At 44.6% G+C, this 25543-nt stretch overlaps 1 protein-coding gene across 2 annotated transcripts in view; it reads left to right on the top strand.

Moving 5' to 3' along the window:
- The window catches only part of ppp1r35 (protein phosphatase 1, regulatory subunit 35), a 372490-nt gene that overhangs the window by 160299 nt on the left and 186648 nt on the right, over positions 1-25543 (top strand). The window contains exon 1 of one of the 2 annotated variants that reach the window (XM_070980478.1): positions 22250-22332. The exons of the other annotated variant lie outside the window; for it this stretch is intronic. Within the exon in view, the coding sequence (XP_070836579.1) occupies positions 22322-22332 (11 nt within the window). The 5' untranslated portion in view covers positions 22250-22321. Of the gene's footprint in view, positions 1-22249; positions 22333-25543 lie in introns of those variants that run through there. 2 annotated transcript variants of the gene reach the window in all.

Below are 25543 nucleotides of genomic sequence, written 5' to 3'. Positions count from 1 at the left end.
ATTTCAAACCTGGGAACACTCTCAGACAAAGGCTGGTGCACCCCAAAGACCAGACACCTCATACTCAGAAGAACAATCTGGTGTATGCAGTCCAGTGCAGTGAGGAATGCACAGACTTATAAATTGGGGAAACAAAACCGCCACTGAGCAGACGCATGGCACAACACAGAAGAGCTAACTCTTCAGGTTTAGACTCAGCTGTTTACCTGCATCTCAAGGAGGAAGCACACTCCTTTGAGGATAAAAATGTGCATATTCTGGACAGAGAAGACAGATGGTTTGAAAGAGGAGTGAGAGAAGCCATCCATGTCAAGGTTGAAAAACCATCTCTGAACAGAGGGGGAGGCCTGAGACACCACCTATCTCCCACATACAATGCTGTCCTTTCATCTCTTCCAAAGAGATTCAAAAACTTAGCCTCTGAAAATAAACAACAAAGCCATTCACACATGGCTCAAGGAGCCTCCCAATGACAAGAATGGGACACTAACGAGGCAGACGACTGTCGTTGACACCCAAGGGTCGCACCCTACCCCGCCTTAATGGGGGATCGTTTGCCTCACAATAGAGTGATACCATCCTTGGTTTTGGGGGTTGGCCTCACTCAGAGGATAAATACTTGAACCTAACACCATTTCATTGGACTAGAGCTGTCCTATCTAGTCCGGTGCGCATGAACTGATGAAGCCTGCATTAAATACTCCGACTCTGATTTAAACCAGCTGAGCGCATCTACAGTGCATTTCAAAGTTGTCCTTGAGTGAGGCACTGAACAGCAGCTAGCCTTGTGCTCTGATCTTGCCAATAGTACAGTGATGCAAGGAAACAGTGTATACAGTATAATGTGTCAATAAAGGGTGTGCAAAGACACAAATTCAATGTTACTGTTTGTGAAGTTAACATTAAAATATGACAAGAAATGTGGAATTTGATTCAACTGTATGTAATAAATTGTGCCTTTGTTACCCTCAGATGAATCAGAAAGAACAGAATTGGATTCTTCCTCTTCATCGTCAATAATGTTGCTCTTTAATTGCTTAGCTTTTTTCAAAGGGGCTTTTCTGTCATCCCCATGTTTGCGTATGACACCTGCAAATAACAAAACTTGGAGAGTGAAAAAAGAATACTGTATGTACTGTATGAATGTGAATGGATAATTACTCACTTGACTTGCCAGACATGACTGTAGAATTATCATCATCCTTCTTGGAGAGTAGCTGATGGATGAGCTCATCCTTTTTCCCAATTTGTCCTTGCTGGTTGTCCTTGCTGGTAGGTTTTGTCAACTTTGTCATCTTTTTGCATGTCTGTCTCTCTGTCTCTGTCTCTCTTTCTCTCTCTCTCTCTCTCTCTCTCTCTCTCTCTGACTGCATTTCTGTCTGTCTGTCTGTCTGTCTGTCTGTCTGTCTGTCTGTCTGTCTGTCTGTCTGTCTGTCTGTCTGTCTCACTCTCCCTCTCCTGCTCTTCCTCTCTCACCCAACCGGTCGAGGCAGATGGCCGCCCACCCAGAGTCTGGTTCTGCTCGAGGTTTCTGCCTGTTAAAAGGAAGTTTTTCCTTGCCACTGTCGCCAAGTGCTTGCTCATGGGGGAATTGTTGGTTTCTTTGTAGATAAAAGAGCTTGGTCTGTAACAGCTCTATATGGAAAGTGTCCTGAGACAACTTCTGTTGCGATTTGGTGCTATACAAATAAAACTGAATTGAATTGAAAAAAATTGAATTGAATTGAATTGAATTGAGGAGGGAGATGGTTTCATCACGAATATGCCCCTTCTCTTTCTCTGCCTCAAGAAGTTGTTTTAGTCTTTCAACCTCCTGAACGGCATTTGGTGAGGCTGTTGAAATAAGTACAAATGAAGTAATTCTTTAATAAGAAATTCTCTTATATTAACTACAACTTCTGGCGCCGTACGAGTGGCAGCCTTTTACAGCAGCTCGCTAGACTCTTAGGAGTTTTTCTTATCTTTCTATTTTTCTTGTGTGTCTTTTTTTTATTCTTTTAGTTTAACGTGTTTTTAAATATCTGGCGCATCAGAGATGCTAAACACGGCAACGCTGGCGCTACTTTGAGACCACCTTTACAACCCGTGCAACTTTCGCCGCGTCTGTAGGTCTGTGAGAGACAATGGCTCCCATTGTTTACAGTAGGGATCAGCTGCTGGCCCTGCGTAAACGTCGCGACAGGAGGAGAGCTTACAGACCGACTCTCCCGTCCATCATCATGGGGAACGTAAGATCTCTCCCCAACAAGATGGATGAGCTGGCAGCGCTGACGCGACATGAACACCAACGGTGCAGTTTGCTACTGTTCACAGAGACTTGGCTGGGAATGCAGCACACAGACGCGACTGTAGCACTGGATGGATTTTCACTCGTACGGGGGGACCGGACAGAGAAGAGCGGTAAGAGGAAAGGGCTGGCAGTGTTTGTGAACGATAGATGGTGTAACTCCAGGTACATCACTATCAAAGAGCAGCACTGCTGTCCAGACATTGAACTGTTGGCTGTTAGTCTGAGGCCATATTATCTGCCGCGGGAGTTCTCACACGCCATAGTGGTGGCTGTGTATATTCCTCCCTCCGCTAACGCCGAAGCAGCCTGTGACGTCATCAACTCCGTGATCAGCAGGCTGCAGAATCAGAAACAACAGGCCCTCTTACTGATCTCATGCCTCTCTGTCCTCCACTCTGCCAAAATTCATCCAGTATGTCACATGTGCCACCAGAGACAATAAAACACTGGACTTATTCTATGCCAACACCAAGGAGGCATTCGAATCATCACCCCTCCCTCCTCTGGGAAGAGCTGATCACAACCTGGTTCATCTCCTGCCTGTCTACAAGCCCCTTGTCAACAGGCAACCAGCTGTGTCCCGCACAGTGAAGAAGTGGTCTGAGGAGGCTGAAGAGGCTCTGAAGGACTGCTTCGAGACAACCGTGTGGGATATATTCAGTGACTCTCATGAGGAGTATATTGACAGTTTGACAGACAGCATCACGGACTACATAAACTTTTGTGTGGAGACCACTGTACCCACCAGGACTGTACGGTGTCACTCCAACAACAAACCCTGGATTAATCCTGACATTAAGGCTCTTTGAAAGGAGAAGAAGAGGGCCTTCAAGTCAGGAAACAAAGAGGAGCTGAAAACTGTTCAGAGGGAGCTCAGAAGGAAAATCAGGGAGAGGAAGGACATATACAGGAGGAGAATGGAGAAACAGCTGCAGGAGAACAACACCAGGGGAGCCTGGAGAGGCCTGACAACAATTTCAGAAGCCAAACTCTCAGGCAGCTGGGGATTCAAAGTGGGCAGATGAGCTGAACAGCTACTTCTGCAGGTTTGAGGAAACATCTGCCCCTCCCCCAGCTGTACCAGCACTGCAGCAGCCCTCCTTTGTTCTGCCAGCACTCTGCCCAAGTACCCCCCCCCCACCCCCACCCCCTGCAGTATTCAGCTCACCACCTCCAATGCCACCCCCCACTATTCCTCCCAGCCCCCCAGACACTTCACATGACACTCAGCCCCCCTGCTCCAACTTGTCTCTCACACCTCTCCAGGTGAGAAATCAGCTGAGGAGGTTAAAGACCAGGAAGGCTGCAGGACCGGATGGCCTCAGTCCCAGACTCCTCAGATCCTGCTCTGATCAGCTGAGCGGGATCATTGGACATTTGTTCAACCTGAGTCTGAGGCTGGGAAGGGTGCCGCGACTCTGGAAGACGTCCTGCGTGGTACCTGTGCCAAAGACCCCACATCCTAAGGACCCTAGCTGCTACAGGCCGGTGGCACTAACATCACACCTCATGAAGGCCCTGGAGCGGCTGGTCCTTACCCACCTGCGTCCCCTGGTGAGCTTGTCCATGGACCCGCTGCAGTTCGCGTACCAGCCTGGCATCGGAGTGGACGATGCCCTCATCTTCCTCCTCCATCGAGCCCTTTCTCACCTGGAGTCACCTGGGAGCTCTGTTCGGATCCTTTTCTTGGACCTCAGCAGTGCTTTCAACACCATCAGGCCAGCCATCCTGAGAAACAAGCTGGAGCTTTCAGGAGTGGACCAACACCTCACATGCTGGATAGTGGATTACCTCTCCAAACATCCACAGTATGTGAGGACACGGGACTGTGTGTCAGGGACTGTCTTCTGCAGTGTGGGGGCCCCCCAGAGAACGGTGCTGGCACCGTTCCTCTTCACCCTTTATACAGCGGACTTTTCCCACCTGTCACCCACCTGCCACCTGCAGAAGTTCTCTGATGACTCTGCCATTGTCAGCCTCATCACAGATGGGGACGATAGGTCATACAGAGGACTTACTCAGGATTTTGTGGACTGGTGTCAGCAGAACCACCTGCTGATCAATGCGGATAAAACCAAGGAGTTGGTTGTGGACTTCCGCCGCTGCCGCCCACACTCTTCCCCATCACCAGTGAACATCCAGGGAAGGGACATTGAGATGGTCACATCTTATAAGTACCTGGGTGTTCATCTGAACAACAAACTGGACTGGACTCATGACACCACTGCACTTTATAAAAAAGGACAGAGCAGACTCTACCTGCTCAGGAGGCTGAGGTCTTTTGGGGTGCGGGGGGCACTCCTGAAGACCTTCTATGACTCTGTTGTGGCCTCTGCCTTGTTCTATGGTGTAGTCTGCTGGGGGAGCAGCATCACAGCAGCTGACAGGAAGAGGCTCGACAAACTCATCAGAAAGGCCAGCTCTGTCCTGGGATGCCCTCTGGAACAGGTGGAGAAGGTGGGGGAAAGGAGGATGACAGCCAAGCTGTCCTCCATGACAGACAATGACTCCCACCCCCACCAACACACACTCACTGCACTGAGGAGCTCCATCAGTGACAGGATGATACATCCAAAGTGTGTGAAGGAGCGGTATCGCAGGTCTTTCCCTCCTGCAGCCATCAGACTGTACAATAGAAACTGCTCCAAGTAGGCGGTACAATACTCTGCATAACATTCTGTGCAATAACTGAACTGAACAATTTTTTGGGAAAACAATACCCTGGGCAATAATCTGTGCAATATTTCAGTACATAAAAGCCTGTAATCTGTGCAATATTTTTTCTGTAACTGTGCAATTTTTTAGGTTTGTAAATACTATTCCCGGTACACCCTTATTTGTGTTAACTGCATGCACTTTGTCGTTTAATATTCTATTCTGTCATTGATGCTGCTGTGAAATTCGGAATTTCCCCTCGAGGGACGAATAAAGGAATATTGAATTGAATTGAATTGAATTGAATTGAATTATAATATCACAATGTTCATTAGGAAAATAAACAACTCAAAATATGGTATGTTTTTAAAATAATTTCTTAAAATCAAAAGTATCAAAATATTTTGTGCTCTTTTCATGGTAATTAGCACCCAAACAACATGTGCACAGTTGGTAAAATATGGCTGAATGTGCTTAGAATGCACAGATAAAGTGCTAAACACACACATTACAATACATACAATACAATACATTACAACTCAGTGTAACAAGTGAAACAAAAGAGTAAACAAATGTTACGTGTGAACAGGAGGAGCCTGGGCCCAGATGCAGAGTCGTAACAAAAAGAGTTTATTGTAGAACACAAAACCACCTTTACAGGGAAAAAGTCTGAAAAAGAAAAAGGAACTCAAAAACACCACTGCAGGAAAAGTAGCAAACCAGGAAAAACACAAAAACACCACAAGGGCGAAAAACTCACTCAGGAGGTAGTTATAACTAAAGGTGTCTAGGAGCAAACTCACTAGAGGAGGTGAACAGCAAACTACAATCACTGAAGGCACGAGAGAGAGACAAGAGATAACAACAGGCACAGAACTTGTATGGCAAGAGCATAGAGAATAGTCTGGCACGGGAGTCAAACTGGAGCTGGCTTAAGAAGCCGGTTGATTAGCCGATGAGGCGCAGGTGTGTCTAATGAACTCGCACCTGGAGAGATCAGACCCGTCTCTCTCTCGCGCACGCTCCGCCTGCTGACAGAGAGGGAGGAAAGCAAAAACAATGTTAAACCTAGGAGAGAAAAAACGGAGCCAAATCATGACAAACGTCTCATCGGGACTTCTAAAATGTCGGATCGGTGCTTCAGCATTACCGGATCTAGTGTGTCTGCCCTTGCGCCAATCAGCACTGGAAACTAGTGGTCTGACGTTAGCTCCTATAACCGTTAGCTCGTGGCATTAGCATTAACGATTTAGCATTTAGCAGTCAGAACGGTTGCACACCGATGCGTTTCTCTTCTCGAGAGGTTCGTCCAACTGCGTTCACACAGGTCCAGGTTGTCCCGGGAGATTTCGCAGATGGTTCCTTTTCCGAGTTTTGTCCACTACTGTTGTTTCACCATCCTAATGTGAATGTCATATTCAATGCGGCTTGCTCTTTCTTTTCCTAGCAACTTCAGAAGAAGTGAACTTGCCCCCATCGGGTCTATGAGTGGACTTGTTTCCAATTGGGTGACAGACGGTCTCCAACCCATCTCTCTTTCAAATTAAAACTCTCTATAAATTATGTTATTTTGGTTATTACCATTTGTTATTACCATTCTTTTTCTTCTTTTAAGTAAACATCTGTTTTTAATCATTAACCAAAACATTGTTATAATGAATTGATTTTTCCACCGTGAATTTCACTGTTCACTGAACTATTTTTTTTTAATGCAGATTTTTAACCTGGGTTACACCTTCCATTAGTTTTGGGGGATTTTTAAGTGATTTGCTGATGTATGGCTGAAAGAAATGTCACATTTTTCAGCTAACCCTTCTTCTGCTGTTCATATGGAACGGCCCCGCAAATTTACATGCTCTCGGCGGCTCGGCTTGCTAAATTTATATAATGATTTTGCATGGTCTTCCTTCACCTCCTTTTGTGCCCCTTTCTCTGCAGCCACCATACCTCAAACATCAGTCTTTCCATCATATGTGCCTTCATAGTTTAATGTTTTCAATAATGCAGCCACCCTCCATAAAGGGAGTTAAAACAGGTACTCAATTCTACCTGCACTATTTGGATCCATTCAGCATCAGCTTAAAAACCAATCTGTTCATCTGCTGCTAAATGGCCTTATAAGGAAGAAACCACAAGGCAACAACATATGTCTCCCTTTCACTCTCCCACTCTTAAAAAATATGATCACTTACTTAAGGGATGGGTGCTTCATTCCTTATACAGACTTGCTATTCGAAAGGTTTCTTCTCACAGCTTTTACGATTTTCTCAGGGGTGGTGAGTTTATTACATACTTCTTCTGATGCTTCACATGACCTCACCATAGCAGATGTAGTATGCACACTCATCACTTATCTGTACTCTTAAAGTAAGTTTGGCAGGGATAGGAGAGGAGCATCAAGTAGCATCATCAATAAGAAGCCGACCTCAAGACAGACAACAAGAGCCTCTCTTTGAGGAGGGAAAACCCATGTCCCTGGCTTGGTTTGTCTCTCTCCTTCACTTCCTCTGCCAATCCTGCAGGCTTCCACCAGAACACTACACCGCCCAACTGTAAACGCTATGGGCCAATGGTTGTCAGCTGCCTACAAACACTATATCTGGCCAAAAGCACAAGATATTTCTGTGTTCGAATAGCTACAAATGACCTGTGACCTTGTTAGCTTCTTCAATAAATGTTATAGGTTGATCATGTGGGCTCTTTTAAAACTTATTAGTGTACAACTATTAGCTTCTCCAGCTGGTACTTCCCTGTAAGCACAGTGTTTCAGGTTTTCACATAAGCACTTGGAAGGGCAGGGAGGTCCCAGAGCAGAGCCATACTGCCAAGTCTAAATTTCTATAGTATTAATAAATATTTGACCATATAGTGAAATGCATATATACTATGTGTAGTCAGTGATGGGGCAAACACTTGACTTTTCAATAACCAATTTCAACACCAATTTTTTGACAGAAATAGAATACATGTATTACATGTATTAATTATGTATTGTATATTAACATACCCCATTATGTTCTCTCTAAGAAGATGGCCAAAAACATATTACTATTACCAGTAGTAGTAGTAGTAGTAGTAGTAGTAGTAGTAGTACTATACCACATGAACCAGTTTGGTTTCAGCTTGTAAGCAACAAGAAAAACGGATATGCCTGCGCATATGTGAAGTTGACAAGAAATGCATTTCAACTTTAAAAGTACAAGTATTTTAAATAAGTCAAAAGTACTTACTGTTGTTGTATACAAAACATCTGTTACACTCTTGGTTCTAGTTAATTGTACCATGTTGACAAGGTGCAACAGACAATTTAAAGAGAGCATTATTGTATGTTACAAACCGTTTCTCAGCACATCTTGAAAATCTAGTGCTTTTGTTTATGCAGACCTCAGTATTTACCAAGGTTTATTTATTTATCTTTATAAAACAATGCAGGGAAGGGAGAGTGCTATGTAGGTAATTAATGAATATATGTTGCACATCACTCTAAAACCTGCTGGGAATGAAAGCTGGAAAGGAGGCAAGGGTGGAAACAGAGAGGGGGTGGAAAACAAGACTGAGTGAGAAGATGCTGAATAAGCAAGAGTGCTTGCAGCCTCCAGTGGGAGACTGTTCTTCAACAACTGCAGTCAGCTCATAGAAGATTGTAACAGAGGTTGAAAGATATTGTTTGGGTTGACAGTCTTTGTAGAGCATTCAAAAAATCTGCTATTTATTACATTATTAAGCACCACAGTTTAAGTATCAGGTGTTATTGTACACTGTAAACCCAAACAAGTTGAATATACTCAAAATATTTGTAGTAACTGATGACGTAAAAGTTTTTGAAGAGTGGAAATAAATTTTATGAGTTTGACTGAACTTAAAAAATCTACTTTCAGTTTACTTAAATGCCTTCTTGTTATCTTAATTTTTAAGTTAAAATTAAGTTTAATTTTTAAGTTTAACCAACTCAAATTTATAATCCTGCTTAAAATTATTATATCCATATATATATTCATATGAAACATATATATATTCATGTACATGTACATTGGATATATTGTTTTTGCATTTGCTCACAATGTACCATTAATTTTTATCATTGTCTAAAAACAAAAACACACGTCACATCTCTGTTTCAGTTCATGTTTTTTTAATTAAGGTTTAAAACAACCTTTGATAAAACATCTGAACAGTTTTGTTAAACTAGTTTAGCCAGAAAAAAAATATTGTTAAGGCTTAACAGTGTTACAGGTATCTGAACTGTATTTTACAGGAAGGCAGACCATGTTAATTTTAAGCGAACTTAAATGCACAGCATGTCCACTTACCAAAACAACAAGTAAACCCCAGAACAGTTCTTTTAAGTAATTTCCACAACAGTGATAAAGGCGTGATGTAAACACGACAGCAACAAAAAAATAACACAAATTATACTGATTTCTCTGATAAACGTGTACTTGATTAAATACCAGTGAATAAATTTCAGTGTACTTGCTACAAGGTACAAATTAAGGTCAAAATTACTAATAACCAACAAATTATGCAAGATATGAAAAAAAGGACATTTTGGTGCAATCAAAGCTAACACATCCAATTATTAAAACAAAATCAGTCACAAACAGTGCATCAGTGTTGAGGTAGATAAAGCGGAGGAAAACTCTGAAATTACTTAAAGTTTAACCACTGTTTCATAGATCACTTACTGCACACTTGAAATGAGCAGCGCAACATACTTACTCAACAGCTAACAAGTACATTAAGGAATTTTCTCTCTTCAGCCACCTTTGCGGTATGCAGCAAAGTTATCAAACTTAGCAGGACCAGATACATGGACGTCTCATTTACGCAGGTGCCTTCAACATTGCTGAACAACTCATTTCTCAAACTTAGGAGGCATGGTTTGAGTGGTCTGTTATCATCAAGACTATTTTCTGGACAAAGGTAAATGTGTGGATAAGTTTCTTTGGATAATCTAAATGCAATGCATAGATTAAGCCAAACAAGAGAAGAAGTGCATCAGCCAACCTGGGGAGACATCTCACAACAATGCCATCTTCGATCACAACGGAATGCTGTTGGGGTTAAACTGGATGGTGCCAGTGGCGTTGTCAGTTGCCACATAGAGGAGAGCAACAGGAGTGTCCTCAATGTCTGAATCATCTTCCCACTGCAAAATACACACAGACACACACAAACAGAATAAAGTAAAAGGTTATAGAGATGATTCAAGAAGCTGGATTTGGGGTCCTGCACTGGAATTACATGCTCCTCCGACAGAAATAAAGATGAGTTAACATTTTCTTGTCTTGACACAACACTTGTATGCAACTACCCAAGTTAATAGGCTCTTAGGAGTCATAATGATTTGTTCTCTTTATCTTAACTCTAAAATCTCAGCCGAATGTGATTTTGGGATTTTTTTCACATTAGGAACCTAGGCCCGCATCTTAGTACTCTTAGGCCCAATGTCTGTTTTGTTTTATAAGAATGAACACAAACATGCTTGTGCTCGGGCACTGTGCTCGAGTCCGCTTGAAAAGCTGGTCTCAGGCTCGAATCGTTTACTCAACTACTTTTTACATTCAACAAGAAGCGCAAATTTGTCAGATTTCTTAAAAGCTTGGCCTTGTGAAAGGCAGTGGTGCCTCAGCACCAAACAGGCTGAATAGTTGATAATTGTGAAATTCAAGGAGTCAGATTTTGTTTGCTCAAAAAAAGATAAACAACATGTATAGTATATATTGTGGCCATTGATAGACATTTGTGTAAAGTCAGGCAATACATACATTGCATATCTTGAAGTACTCAGAGTCATCTTCTCATAGGTATGGTGGGAGAGCACGAAGGGCCAGACTGCGTCTCATGTGTATATCATGCTGTTCCTTTATCAAAAGCAAGAGGAGATAAAAGTCATTTTAATTTGGGGGAAATGACAGGAAGCTAAACATTGCACCACTTGTCTGCAGCATCTCAAAACCGCAACAGTACATGACCTATAGAGAATTAATTCAATTCAATATACCTTTATTAGTCCCACAAGGGGAAATGCCAAATTACAGCAGCATCAGTAAGAAAAAATAGACGAGGTAGACAATCAGTAAGTATATACATGTATAAATAAAAAAGTGTGATAGAAATAAGTGTCTCTAAATTAGAAATTGTGTTTGCAGACTGTTATGTACAGATACAGATAAATTATCAAGATGTACAGATACAGATAAATTATCAAGATGAAAATTATAAATTGTGTTTGCAGACTGTTATATACAGGATGTATTGTACAGATTATTGCCCCAGTAAAATTTTGCTCAGGTTCTTGAACAGATAATTTACAAAAAAATTTCAGATAAATGCACAGATTACTTCACCAGTTGTTGCCCAGATTATTGCACATGTTATTCACAGATGATTTACAGATGAATTGTCAGATTACTTTGAGCAGTTCTTATTGTACAGTCTGATGGCTGCAGGAAGGAATGACTTGCGATACCGCTCCTTCACACACTTTGGATGTATCATCCTGTCACTGATGGAGCTCCTCAGTGCAGTGAGTGTGTGTTGGAGGGGGTGGGAGTCATTGTCTGTCATGGAGGACAGCTTGGCTGTCATCCTCCTCTCCCCCACCTCCTCCACCTGTTCCAGAGGGCATCCCAGGACAGAGCTGGCCTTCCTGATGAGTTTGTCCAGCCTCTTCCTGTCAGCTGCTGTGATGCTGCTCCCCCAGCAGACTACACCATAGAACAAGGCAGAGGCCACAACAGAGTCATAGAAGGTCTTCAGGAGTGCCCCCTGCACCCCAAAAGACCTCAGCCTCCTGAGCAGATAGAGTCTGCTCTGTCCTTTTTTGTAAAGTGCAATGGTGTTATGAGTCCAGTCCAGTTTGTTGTTCAGATGAACACCCAGGTACTTATAAGATGTGACCATCTCAATGTCCCTTCCCTGGATGTTCACTGGTGATGGGGGAGAATGTGGACGCCGACGGAAGTCCACAACCAGCTCCTTGGTTTTATCCGCATTGATCAGCAGGTGGTTCTGCTGACACCAGTCCACAAAGTCCTGAATGAGTCCTCTGTATGACCTATCGTTCCCATCTGTGATGAGGCCGACAATGGCAGAGTCATCAGAGAACTTCTGCAGGTGGCAGGTGGGTGACAGGTGGGAAAAGTCAGCCGTATAGAGGGTGAAGAGGAACGGTGCCAGCACCGTTCCCTGGGGGGCCCCCACACTGCAGAGGACAGTCCCTGACACACAGTCCCGTGTCCTCACATACTGTGGATGTTTGGAGAGGTAATCCACTATCCAGCATGTGAGGTGTTGGTCCACTCCTGAATGCTCCAGCTTGTTTCTCAGGATGGCTGGCCTGATGGTGTTGAAAGCACTGCTGAGGTCCAGGAAAAGGATCCGAACAGAGCTCCCAGGTGACTCCAGGTGAGACAGGGCTCGATGGAGGAGGAAGATGAGGGCATCGTCCACTCTGATGCCAGGCTGGTACGCAAACTACAGCGGGTCCATGGACAAGCTCACCAGGGGGCACAGGTGGGCAAGGACCAGCCGCTCTAAGGCCTTCATGAGGTGTGATGTTAGTGCCACCGGCCTGTAGCAGCTAGGGTCCTTAGGATGTGGGGTCTTTGGCACAGGTACCACGCAGGACGTCTTCCAGAGTCGCGGCACCCTTCCCAGCCTCAGACTTCAGGTTGAACAAATGTCCAATGATCCCGCTCAGCTGATCAGAGCAGGATCTGAGGAGTCTGGGACTGAGGCCATCCGGTCCTGCAGCCTTCCTGGTCTTTAACCTCCTCAGCTGATTTCTCACCTGGAGAGGTGTGAGAGACAAGTTGGAGCAGGGGGGCTGAGTGTCTTGTGATGTGGATGAGGGGCTGGGAGGGGCAGTGGGGGGTGGCGTTGGTGGCGGTGAGCTGAAAACTGTGGTGGGGGGGGTCAGTGGGGTGCTTGGGCAGAGTGCTGGCAGATCAAGGGAGGGCTGCTGCAGGGCTGGTACAGCTGGGGGAGGGGCAGATGCTTCTTCAAACCTGCAGAAGTAGGTGTTCAGCTCATCTGCCCACTCTGAATCCCCATCTGCCTGGGAGTTTGGCTTCTGGTGGCCTGAAATGGTTTTCAGGCCTCTCCAGACTCCCCTGGTGTTGTTCTCCTGCAGCTGTTCCTCCATTCTCCTCCTGTATCTGTCCTTCCCCTCCCTTATTTTCCTCCTGAGCTCCCTCTGAACAGTTTTCAGCTCCTGTTTCCTGACTTGAAGGCCCTCTTCTTCTCCTTTATGTCAGGATTAATCCAGGGTTTGTTGTTAGAGTGACACCGTACCGTCCTGGTGGGTACAGTGTTCTCCACACAAAAGTTTATGTAATCCGTAATGTTGTCTGTCAAACTGTCAATGTCATCCTCATGAAAGTCACAGAATATATCCCACACGGTTGTCTCGAAGCAGTCCTTCAGAGCCTCTTCAGCCGACCACCTCTTCACTCTGCGGGACACAGCTGGTTGCCTGTTGACAAGGGGCTTGTAGACAGGCAGGAGATGAACCAGGTTGTGATCAGCTCTTCCCAGAGGAGGGAGGGGTGATGATTTGTATGCCTCCTTGGTGTTGGCATAGAATAAGTCCAGTGTTTTATTGTCTCTGGTGGCACATGTGACAAACTGGATGAAATTGGGCAGAGTGGAGGACAGAGAGGCATGATTAAAATCCCCAGAGATCAGCAAGAGGGCCTGTGGTTTCTGAGTCTGCAGCCTGCTGATCACGGTGTTGATGACGTCACAGGCTGCGTCGGCGTTAGCAGAGGGGGGAATATACACAGCCACCACTATGGCGTGTGAGAACTCCCACGGCAGATAATATGGCCTCAGACTAACAGCCAACAGTTCAATGTCCGGGCAGTGCTGCTCTTTGATAGTGATGTGCCTGGAGTTACACCATCTATCGTTCACAAACACTGCCAGCCCTCCTCCTTTCCTCTTACCGCTCTTCTCTGTCCGGTCCGCTCAAACGAGTGAAAATCCATCCAGCGCCACAGTCGCGTCTGTGTGCTGCATTCCCGGCCAAGTCTCCGTGAGCAGTAGCAAACTGCACCGCCGGTAGTCCTGCTCATGTCGCGTCAGCGCTGCCAGCTCATCCATCTTGTTGGAAAGAGATCTTACATTCCCCATGATGACGGACGGGAGAGTCGGTCTGTAAGCTCTCCTCCTGTCGTGACGTTTGATCCCTGCGCAGCACCCTCGCGTCCTCCTCCTTAGCTCGCGGGGGACATCAGGTCGCTCCTCCGGCCACACAGCTGTGTTACGCAGGCCCAGCAGCTGATCCCTACTGTAAACAATGGGAGCCATTGTCTCTCACGGACCCACAGACGCGGAGAAAGTTGTAGAAGTGGCAACAAAGTAGCGCCAGAGTTACTGTTTAGCATCTCTGATGCGCCAGATATTTACAAACACGTAAAACTAAAAGAATAAGCAAGACGCACAGAAAAACAGAAAAATATAAGAAAAAACTCTTAAGAGTTAAGCAAGCTACTGAAAAAGGCTGCCGCTTGTACGGCGCCGGAACCGGAAAAAAAAAAAAAAAAGATAAGTTTAACTTCCAAAAAATCAAAAAGATGGTTTAAGCTGACAAGAATTGTTTACTATTGCACTACTGTTGAAAGGACAGGTAACTTGACTCTTGAAGAAAGTGGACCCTTAAGAAAAAAGTTGGCAGTCCTGTTATTACTACTGCTAGCAACCATCAATTTTCCCAACAGGTTAGGGATTTCCAACTATTGGTCTAACAGTGCTTATGAATAATGAAGAACATCAGTTTTTTTGCGAAACGCCAGTGTTGATTCTCTTACTTGTATTATTTGAAAGAAAAACATCTATCTAAATTTGTTTTTAAATAGCTTTTTTAAACCTTAGAGGAAAAAAAAAAACAACAACAGACACATCCTATTTTGAAAGAAGACATATTAGTAGAGCAACAGTGTGTCAATAGCCCAGTAATGCTTCAACTTACCTGCTGGTCATAAATGCTTAGAATTTCCCGCTGCGCCTCTGCCATCTTGCCTGTCCGGGAAGCCTTCTGCCTAAACAAGGCAAGCAGTTGTGGTGTGTGCCTGTCAAGCTAATGGTAGAATGTGTTGCAAAGTTTCACATTTGTGATGCGATGGAACTCAGCAAACACCTGGGAAAATACAAACAAATGTTAACAGATTAGTGTTTATGTGAAAACAGTTAAACGTGGGAATATTATGTACTTGTCTTGAGAAGCATGCCCTTTGTGATACATGAAAACAGTTTTTACCTGTGACTCCATTTTCAGGGCTGGCCATCTTTCCAAAAAGTCCTTCACCTGCGGACTTCCCTGCACAATATCTTGGCGACAAAGGGCAAAGGTTGTCTGCATGAGCTTCTCAATTAGCTCTCAATTAACATCTGATCTTTCTCTGTCTTTTCTACTTCTTGAATGATGTCTTGTCTCATTTGTTCCAGAGAAGCCTGGTTTTCTCCTCTGGGCTTTTTTGATATTCGAGTGGGGATGTTCATTATTGGGGTTGGTATGGCTTCTCCTGCCTGTGTTGACGGACACCTCGGCACATCCTGTTCTAGCCAGCTTTGTCCGATAATTCCCCATCTTGAACTTCAAGCAAACCTTCCATCCATACCATCCGTTCCTGCTTCCAGGTTCGCGGAGACATGGATATGATGTAACCAGAGCTTGAGCTGCCATTCCTACTTCCCTGTCACTTGAATCATTTATTGGCTCAAGATGGCGCCACGGACGGCTGTCTCGGTGTGTTGATGCGCGCTGTTTTGTTTTGTTTTGTGTGTTAATTCTGTTTTTTGCGACGGTACCCGGAGCTCTTCCACCAGAGATAAGCTCATGAACATCAGGGCTCCAACACCAGTGGATTTATTTCCTAATTTTCTGCTCCCAACAGTGGAAATTTTGGACATTCTGGTCAAAGGTGCGCTCACCTTTGCTCACGCAGTGAAACAACGGAGGAGAGGAAAATGGGCTGGCGCGCTGGTGCGTCTCCACCAGCCCAGACTACGCACAGCGTTACCAGGAATATTTCTCTCTAACGTGCGTTCACTGCCCAACAAAATGGAGGGTAAAAACAGGGACTTTTCCTTGTCTGCGGTTTTGTGCTTCGTCAAAACGTGGACCTTTGGATTAATTCCAGACTCTGCGCTACAGCTGGCTGGCTTCCAACTCTTCCGCGCGGACAGAGACACGGAACTTTCTGGCAAAACTAAAGGTGGAGGAATCTGTTTCTACATAAACAGCGGTTGGTGCAACGATGTGACAGTGATCCAGCAGCACTGTTCTCCCGACCTGGAATCTTTCTTCATAAACTGTAAGCCCTTTTATTCACCCTGTGAGTTCGCTTCATTCATTCTGGTCGGCGTTTACACCCCGCTGCAGGCCAACGTGCAGGACGCACAGTGCTCGCTCGCAGACCAGATACTGCGTGTGGAGCAGACCAACCAGGACTCTTTAGTTATTGTCCTTGGCAACTTTAACAAAGGTAACCTCACCCACGAACTCCCTAAATACAGACAGTTTATTAAATGCCCGACCAGAGAGGAGGATATTCTGGATCACTGCTACACCATTGTCAGGGATGCTTATCACGCCGTCACCCGCGTCGCACTCGGCCACTCTGACCACGTCATGGTCCACCTGATCCCTGCGTACAGGCAGAAACTAAAGCTCTGCAAACCTGTAGTGAGGACATCAAAGAAGTGGACCAGTGAGGCTGTGGAGGATCTCCAGGTGTGTTTGGACTCTACTGACTGGGATGTGTTCAGGACTGCTACCAACAGTCTGGATCAGTACACGGAGGCTGTGATGTCCTACATCAGCTTCTGTGAGGACTGCTGTGTTCCATCACGCACCAAGGTGAGTTACAACAATGACAAACCCTGGTTCACAGCCAAACTCAGACAGCTAAGGTTGGCAAAGGAAGAGGCCTTCAGGAGTGGGGACAAGGAAAGATTCAAAGAGGCGAAGTACAAGTTTAGCAAGGCAGTGAAAGAGGCTAAACAACTATACTCTGAGAAGCTCCAACACCAGTTCTCAGTTAATGACTCTGCGTCTGTCTGGAAAGGGCTCAGGGAGATCACTAACTACAAGCCTAAAGCCCCCCACTCCATCAACGATCGACGTCTAGCCAACGACCTGAACGAGTTCTACTGCTGCTTTGAAAGACAAAGGGACAGTCCAGCAACCATCCCCCACGACGACACCTCCCAACAGCTCCAGCTCCAGTCACCTCCACCAATTCCCACCTTAAAGCCCCCCCCCCCAGTGACGACTCTTTCCATTCATGAGAGGGACGTCAACAAACTCTTCAGGAGACAGAACCCCCGGAAAGCAGCTGGACCGGATTCTGTCCCCAATCTGCCTTGAAGCACTGCGCTGATCAGCTGTCTCCAGTGTTCACAGACATTTTTAACACCTCACTGGAGACATGTCACGTGCCAGCCTGCTTCAAGTCTTCTACTATCATCCCTGTTCCCAAGAAGCCAAGGACCACAGGACTTAACGACTTCAGACCCGTCGCCCTGACCTCTGTGGTCATGAAGTCCTTTGAGCGCCTTGTGCTCTCACACCTCAAGGACATCACAGACCCTTTCCTGGACCCCTTGCAGTTTGCCTACAGAGCCAACAGGTCTGTAGACGATGCAGTCAACCTGGCCCTCCACTTCATCCTCCAGCACCTGGACTCCGCAGGAACCTATGCCAGGATCCTGTTTGTGGATTTCAGCTCTGCCTTTAACACCATCATCCCAACCCTGCTTAAGGAGAAGCTCTCCAAGCTGAGCGTGCCTGACTCCACTTGCAGGTGGATTACAGACTTTCTGTCTGATAGAAAACAGTGCGTGAAGCTGGGGAAACACATCTCTGATGTTAGGACCATCAGCACTGGATCCCCTCAGGGCTGTGTTCTTTCTCCTCTGCTCTTCTCCCTGTACACCAACAGCTGCACCTCCAGTCACCAGTCTGTCAAGCTCCTGAAGTTTGCAGACGACACCACCCTCATCGGACTCATCTCAGATGGCGACGAGTCCGCCTGCAGGTGGGAGGTTGGCGACCTGGTGCAATCTGAACACCTAGAGCTCAACGCTCTAAAGACAGTGGAGATGATTGTGGACTTCAGGAAAAACTCAGCCTCACCTGTCCCCATCACCCTCTGTGACTCCACTATTGACACTGTGGAGTCTTCCGTTTCCTGGGAACTATCATCTCCCAGGACCTCAAGTGGGAGCCGAACATCAGTTCCTTCATCAAGAAAGCACAGCAGAGGATGTACTTCCTATGGCAGTTGCAGAGGGCTGCACGGTGGCACAGCAGATAATGCACGTGCCTCACAGGAACAATGTTGCTGGTTCGATTCCCGGGTCGGGCCTTTCGGTGTGAAGTTTGCATGTTGACATTGCCATAACTATATGTGTTAAATTAACGCTCTGCTTGGACTTCCTTTCGAAAGAAACAGACTGTGCCTCTTTTAAAAAAAAAAAAACTGACTTGTGTACGTATATTTATACTGTTAGATTTTTTTACTTACTGTTACAGTTTCTAATATTGTTATATATTTTACTTATTTTTCTATTATTTACTTACTGTTATATTTTTTACTGTTCTGATAGCTTCTTTTTAATAGATGTGTCATACACCAACCTCACCAAAGCAAATTCCTCGTATGTGTAAAATCGTACTTGGCAATAAAGCTTTTTCTGATTCTGATTCTGATTCTGATTCTGATATGGCTTGAAGCTGTTCATCTTTTCTGCCATGGTTTCCAGGATGTTGTGCTTTTGGGACCTCCTCAATTTCACCGTCTTTCTAGAGCTTTCAAAAACAGTGTTTCCTTCCTTAAGTACATGCTCAACTTCAAAAGAAAAAGCAAGCAGAGGGAAACAATCTGGCCAATTCTTCTGACATAGAGTTAAAGGAACGTGTGGGAGGATGTCTGTATCAGAACTTGCAGTTGAGCTGTCATCCCTCTCAGATCTGGTTCCCTCTCAGATCTGGACTTTCAATGTACCCTTCTCTGGCAATTCCTGAATATCTACAGGAATGCTGAGTTGTCCATCAAAGTCAGGATCCTCATACTGCAATGTGAATTCACCCTCCAGTCTCGGCTTGAAATGGTCTTGCATTATGCTGTTTAGCTCCTTGATTGACTGTGGTTGCTCATTTAGAGTGAGCTTCATGGCAACATCCATGGCAACAAATACACGAAGCACAAATCTCCTTGGAGCAGCCATCTCCTGGTTTGTGCTGGTGTCTTAAAGTTCTATTTGAAATTTAAAAAAAATATGTACAAGGTCATCAAGTTAGTGTTGATTGTTCTTTTGAATCACAAAGGAGATCAGGTACAAGCCATTTCTTTTCAGGGAGAAAGAACTGTTTGGTAATATTGTGAGTAACTAAGTTACAAGTACTGAAGGGGCCTACTCTTTCACTTTGTTAACAACACACTGGTTTTATTTTTTTAGGTTTTTTAGGTGCAAGATACTTTTTAATGTAGTGAGATAAACAGCTTGGGTAATAAGAGCAGTCTACAATCTGTGTTATATGCAAGAAGAGGTGATGTGTCATCGAGGTCACATAAGGTATTAATAGTCAAACTCTGAGGAGAAAGTTCACAGGATCGTAGGTGTTCAATGTAGTAAGCCTTGTGTTGTCTGCTAAGGATGACAATGTTGTTCACGTGGAGAATCTGCTCAATTTTGCAAAACTGAGGCAGTCCGCCCCCCTGTCCCACAGACACAAACATTTCCACACCATAATCAGTCCCATCAACATTGACTTTTGATGTACTGTAAATCATGCTGCTGTCTGTTATTTGTTCAACATATGCCTTTGCAACATCAGGAAGTGCTGATACCATCACAGATCATACATTTGATGTCTGCCGATGAGGTTTAAAAAATGATGGGCCACTGAGATAAAATGCCACCATGTGCTGATGCCTGTTTGCTAGTGTTTTTAACACATTTTTATGTGTCATGCACAACACGCTTGAAAAAGTGGTCTTTGCCCTCGAATCTCGTTGTCCATAAATGGACAAGGGGCCCGAAACATCGTATGAGGTCAGTTTAGTGTTCGATGTAGTGATGTTTAGGCCGGAGTTTGAAATCAGGGAAAACCTCCTGCAGCATGTTTCTGTGGTCCAGTATCTTTGACTGAAATACTGAATTGATTCATCTGTAAATACCGGGCACAGTACTATCTCAACCACCTCCTTCAAGTCCATCAACACAGTCCATGCTCCATCTCCTTCAGGTACCATATGACCAATCATTAAAGGGAGCAATCTGAGCAACGTGGCATTTTCATGGGCATTCCCACCAATTGTGTTCTTTGCTCCAAAAGTCTTGGAAATAGTCTGAGGTCGGTAAACTTTGTCTGTGTGCTGGTATGGAAACGACACAATCTTGTTGTTCAAATACTCCAATGTGAAGTATTTGCTTCGGATCATCTCCCTTACAAACAGAGCCATTTCTGTGGGCACAACACCCTCAAACAGATCATGGAGAACATCAGGTGGGAAACCTGTGACTGTGTGAAAATGCTCCAGTGATCGGCTAAGGACACACTCTTCTTGAACACCACACTGGCTCAAAATGTTCCCATGCATCACAGCATGCACATCATTGTCATGGCTGGCTTTTGTTCTTTGACTAAATTCTTCACTCCCAGCATTATGCGTCTGAATAGTATCTTGCGTAGCTGTGCAGAGAATCTGCAAAAATATTCTGCTCTGAAACACTTGGTAAAGCCTGCTAGTGTATGGGCTGCAAGATTATCAGAAACCACACACATGACTGTACCTTGGACTGCCTTACCAATGGACTCAATGAAAACCCCATCTCGCTCAAGAGTATGGAGATCTCGCAACAAAGGACCAAGAGCTCTTTCATAGCCAAACATCTGAATGTCAGAAACTTTAGTGCTGCCAGTTGAATCACGTGCAAGCCAGATCTGTATTTACTTGGTAGATCTGCAAGTATCCAGTAAACAGAACTGAGTTTGTGGATTTTCCTTGAAGTACCCAGTGGATTCGCTATTTCTAGATGATCAATGTACAAAATTAGTGGCAGCTTTAGCTCATCTGAGGAGCAAAAGAAGTCATTCTCTTTAAAATATGAACCATCTTGGTGGCTCACATAATGACCTGCTTGTGCCATCTTTGTTTCTTGCACTTTGTCCAGAATGTCAGTATGTCTGCAGAGTTTTTGTAACATCTCGAGAATGGGTATGTAGACTGCTGTATGTCCAGAATCTAGTGTATACTGCACAGAAATTACCACAGGGTAATTTCTCTCAAAAAATGTTTTCCTTCTCTTAGTTGTGGATAGTATCCCCCCTTTGGCTGTGGAACTGACAAGAATGTTGCTGTCCATAACAACACTAATTACCTCACCCAAAGTCACTTCACTAACAGTGACATCATGAATCTGTAGGACCTCTCTTATGGTCTTTTTGAGAAGAGGCTGGGACAAAGAAAAAATCTGAGCCAGATGATCCACTATTTCCTGAGATGCCATGTCAGACACATGAAGGATACTTTGCATCTTTAGGAATAGTGATGCCAAGTTAAGTCGTAAACTATCTGTGTCACATTGACTCTCCATCTCAGGGAGATCCAGTTCCTCTGTGCTTTCACACCCAACATTTCCTTCACCAACACTTACACCTTCAGTAGTTAGGACTTGGCTGCACAGTGGCGCACGGTGCCTCACAGCAAGAAGGTCGCCGGTTCGATTCCCAGGTCGGGCCTTTCTGTGTGAAATATGCATGTTCTTCCCGTGTGTTCTCTCCGGGTACTCCAGCTTCCTCCCATAGACCAAAAACATGTTCATTAGGTTAATTGGTGACTCTAAATTGCCCATAGGTGTGAGTGTGAGCGTGAATGGTTGTTTGTGTATATATGTTGCCCTGCGATCAGCTGGCGACCGGTCCAGGGTGTACCCCGCCTCCCGCCCGTTGACAGCTGAGATAGGCTCCAGCCCCCCCGTGACCCCGGAAGGGATAAGCGGCATAGAAAATGGATGGATAGTTAGCACTTGGTCACTAACAGTTTCTGCTGCAAGAACTCTAAGATCAAAGACTGAACTCTCTCCATGGTACCTGCTTTTGTGTGCATTAAATGATGTGTAAGCATTTGTGCTATAAATACAGTTTCTGAAAGGGCATATAACCATCTTGTGATTTCTTAAATGACCTCTCAAGTGGGGCTGCACGGTGGCGCAGCAGGTAGTGCGCGTGCCTCACAGCACGAAGGTTGCCGGTTCGATCCCCGGGTCAGGCGGGGCCTTTCTGTGTGAAGTTTGCATGTTCTTCCCGTGCATGCGTGGGTTCTCTCCGGGTACTCCGGCTTCCTCCCACAGACCAAAAACATGCTCATTAGGTTAATTGATGACTCTAAATTGTCCGTAGGTGTGAGTGTGAGTGTGAATGTTTGTCTGTCTTTGCATGTGGCCCTGCAATCGGCTGGCGACCGGCTCAGGGTGTACCCCGCCTCTCGCCCATTGTAGCTGGGATAGGCTCCAGCCCCCCGCAACCCCGAAAGGGATAGGCGGTATAGATAATGGATGGATGGATGGATGGACCTCTCAAGTGTCCAAACAAAGTTGCCTTCGAAAAAGGCTTCTTAAAGTCACACAAGGGACAGGTGAAAAATGCATGTGATGCCTGTACTGTCAGTTGCATCTAGTCTGTCTGTGTCATTATGATAACGTGACAGATGGGTTTTCATTGCATTAAATGACTGAAAAGTGCAAATGCAATTGCTGTAGAGACATGGCAGTGGGCCTACTCTTGAATACTGACTATGTTGCAAACGATAATGCCTAAATAACTTTGCCCGTGTATCCAGGGATGTAGAAAACAGTTTGCATCTCCAGTCCATGTTAAGCCCGCAATTAAATTAAACATTTTTCTTCTGTCTGTTAATCAGTAGACAAAATGTATTATTTTAACATCCTCTACTTTAAGCATACATGTAATAATTTACATTTTATCAAGAATAAAGCTCCATCATTCACACAATGGTCTGGTGATGTCTGAGACCAGATTTCACATTACAGAAATAAGGTCTATTTTTTTTCAATGATTGAAAAAATCATTGAAAAAACTCACTTTTAATTTTTGCAACCACATTATTCGTTAATGGGTTAATCCACCATAAAAATACAAACTTCTCAAACCCTCCACTGACCTGAAGAACACACTTTCTGCTTTTGTGACCTGTTGAGTCCTGACTATATGATTGTGAACTTTGACCTATTTAGTCCGTGTCTCTTTCTCAGTAACTGTCTGTGGCAGTAGTGAGTTTCTATTTAATTTGTGTCAATTTATAATCAATATAAGCTTTATCAAATCATTTGGAATTCTGAAACTTTTTTAAAAACCCCTCTTCAGTGCGCTGAATTTTATAAAACTTTATTTAATTCATTACGTGTGGGAGGAAGAGATAGAGTACCTGTGGGTGCAATGCGAAACTCTCGGGTCAACCAGTGACGTTTATAAAGTCTGCAGACACACTCACCGCTGTCTCACAGCAGCGAATCGTGCAGGCAGCACGTAAACTGATAAATCTGGGCTTTTACCCCCATGCAGGCACAATGCTGTATTTGCCACGAGGCCACAGCAAGACAAAAAAAACACAGGACCTGTCAGTGCCTGTCAGTATCACTGCATCAACTTTTTCCCCTCATGATATTCAACCCGATAATCATGCATGTGTAGAGAGCACCGTGAAGGAGGATTAGCTGTTGGGCTGGTTAATGACGTGCGTTGCTGCAGTTTGGAAACAAAGTTAACTCAAAGCACTAACCTGCTGGTGTTACAGCCTCTGTGTGGCAGATTTTATTTGACCATTGTAACATTGTTATAACAAACATTTATACTCACCACAGAAGAGCGCTTAGCAGTAAGAGACGCCCAAGCCAAGTGCCCCAAATTGACGTTATCCAATTCCGCTGTCGTCAAAAACACAAGAACACCAATACACTGGGTCCTTGTCAAAATGAAAGGTTTAATATTGTTTGTTAGCTTAACCTGCTAATCCGTCAGTCTCTGCCAAGTTCAGCCGTTGAGAAGTCAAAATGCACCTGATGAGACCACGCTGTGACGTCACCACGCAGCGTTCTGCCATTTCTTAAGATACTAAGATAAGATATAATCCATCCATCCATTATCTATACCGCCTATCCCTTTCGGGGTTGCGGGGGGCTGGAGCCTATCCCAGCTACAATGGGCGAGAGGCGGGGTACACCCACATGAAAGGACAAACCACATGAAAGGACAAACAAACATTCACACTCACACTCACACCTACGGACAATTTAGAGTCATCAATTAACCTAATGAGCATGTTTTTGGTCTGTGGGAGGAAGCCGGAGTGCCCGGAGAGAACCCACGCATGCACGGGAAGAACATGCAAACTTCACACAGAAAGGCCCCGCCTGACCCGGGGATCGAACCGGCAACCTTCTTGCTGTGAGGCACGCGCACTACCTGCTGCGCCACCGTGCAGCCCGATAAGATATAATTGAATAGCCATTAACTCAACAGTATTGATCTGCTTCAAATTAAAAATGCTCCACAAAAAAAAAAAATCACAAAACTCAATAGTTTACAGTTTGTTTGTTTTTTTAACTAAAAACCTGCTTTTGAGTTACCTGACCTTAATGACTTTGAGTTAGTAATACTGTTCGGGTTTACAGTGTAGCTTGTTTCTTTCTTTTTATTGTGGTTTATTTTTTTAAGCAAGATTGGGGTAAACTAAGTTTACTGTAAGATTACTCCAACATTACCCTGATGTCATGGCTGCCTTCCTTAAGTCCATTAGGTTTAAGGAAGCAGCACAGAGCTAATTTTGCTGTCAAAGAGCTAGTTAAAATTCACAACAACCAGCTTCAACATCTTGGAAATGTTTAAAGTTTACAGTCTAGGATCCCGTGATAAAAACTATTCCTCAAAGCATTTACATTCTGTTGTCATTTTTAGCAGTCATGGCTACTGTTAAATGAATGGTGGGGAAAGGGTCTGTGCATTATACTGAGAAAGCCTTGCCCTCATTACCACCACCACACTCAGATAGGGTTGCCACCCGTCCTGTAAAATATGGAATCGTCCTTTAATTGACAATTAAATGTTGCACCAATACAGGACGGGATTTGTTCCATATTTTCATAAATGTCCAATACACATGTCTATCACACACACACATCAACACTAAATCTCACAATAATGAACAAAATAAAACACAGGAAATACTAAGGCCAGGAAAATTGTCGTGGCGGGATCTACGCCAGACCCCGGTCGTGTGTCTGTGCCTCGCTGCCTGCGCCTGCGTGCTGTCACGGTTGCCTAGAGACAGGCATCACACACCAGCGGTGCTCACAACACCCGCGCCTTTTAAAAATGTCCACTACACCCGATACTCCACCACGTCCTCAAAAGCGAAAACGCTTGCAAAAGTACAGACGTGAGTGTGAAGAGGCACATCCTTGGCTGGACAGCGTCAGTGGAGATGATTATGACTATTGTGGTTTGACTGATTGTTTAGGATGTTGAGTTTTTAAAGTCTAATGAATGATCATTTATTTAACATA

The sequence above is a fragment of the Chaetodon trifascialis genome, chromosome 15, assembly GCF_039877785.1.
Source record: "Chaetodon trifascialis isolate fChaTrf1 chromosome 15, fChaTrf1.hap1, whole genome shotgun sequence".
NCBI classification, from domain to species: domain Eukaryota; kingdom Metazoa; phylum Chordata; class Actinopteri; order Chaetodontiformes; family Chaetodontidae; genus Chaetodon; species Chaetodon trifascialis.
Note: the sequence above shows the minus strand (reverse complement) of the source record. Positions and strands in the feature narration are given on the sequence as shown.